This window comes from Mesoplodon mirus (genome assembly GCF_964341445.2).
Source record: "Mesoplodon mirus genome assembly, chromosome: 18".
Taxonomy (NCBI): Eukaryota; Metazoa; Chordata; class Mammalia; order Artiodactyla; family Ziphiidae; genus Mesoplodon; species Mesoplodon mirus.
The window spans coordinates 15,971,752-15,972,226 of NC_138994.1; the positions used below are offsets into that span (position 1 = coordinate 15,971,752).

Consider the following 475-nt stretch of genomic DNA (forward strand, 5'->3'; position numbering starts at 1 on the left):
CTCATGAGAGCATCTTGGGGACCTGCAGGAGGAAGTGTGAGAGGACACAGAAATGGACACTGGTATTGGGTGGCCTAGTAGGGGGCTGGGGCTTTACCTTGCAGTCATCTAATCTGTATTTACCTTTTTAAACAATAAAATTTTTTTGCTTATGAAATAATATGTCATTGCTGCACATAATTTGGGACAGGATCTCCTTTCTAGCAACTCCTGGGGTAATTTAATTTAGGCAGACTCAGTGGTTAAGACCACCCTCCTGCTGAAGTTAACAAGAAGACCTGGGCCCTGAGCCAGAGTCCCTTCCTCCTCCGGCCAGACTGTCACCAAGACAGTTGGGGGGAAGGGGTGCCCGAGAGACCCCCTTGTGGGCAGACAGGCAGGGGACGGGGCGGCCTCTCAGCGCTGCTCTGGGAGGAAGGGGTGTGGCCCCTGGGTCTGAGGGGAAGGGGTCACGCGGGGGAGGGGCAGCCGGTAC

The 475-nt window shown here is 54.3% G+C and overlaps 1 protein-coding gene across 1 annotated transcript in view; it reads left to right on the forward strand.

Moving 5' to 3' along the window:
- LOC309793359 (uncharacterized protein) overlaps positions 1-439 on the forward strand; it is a gene marked incomplete at its 3' end in the record, with an annotated part of 3,840 nt that extends 3,401 nt beyond the window's left edge. The window contains exon 4 of the mRNA XM_082603836.1: positions 317-439. Within this exon, the coding sequence (XP_082459962.1) occupies positions 317-439 (123 nt within the window). The remainder of the gene's footprint in view (positions 1-316) is intronic.
- Positions 440-475: the final 36 nt, after the last annotated feature.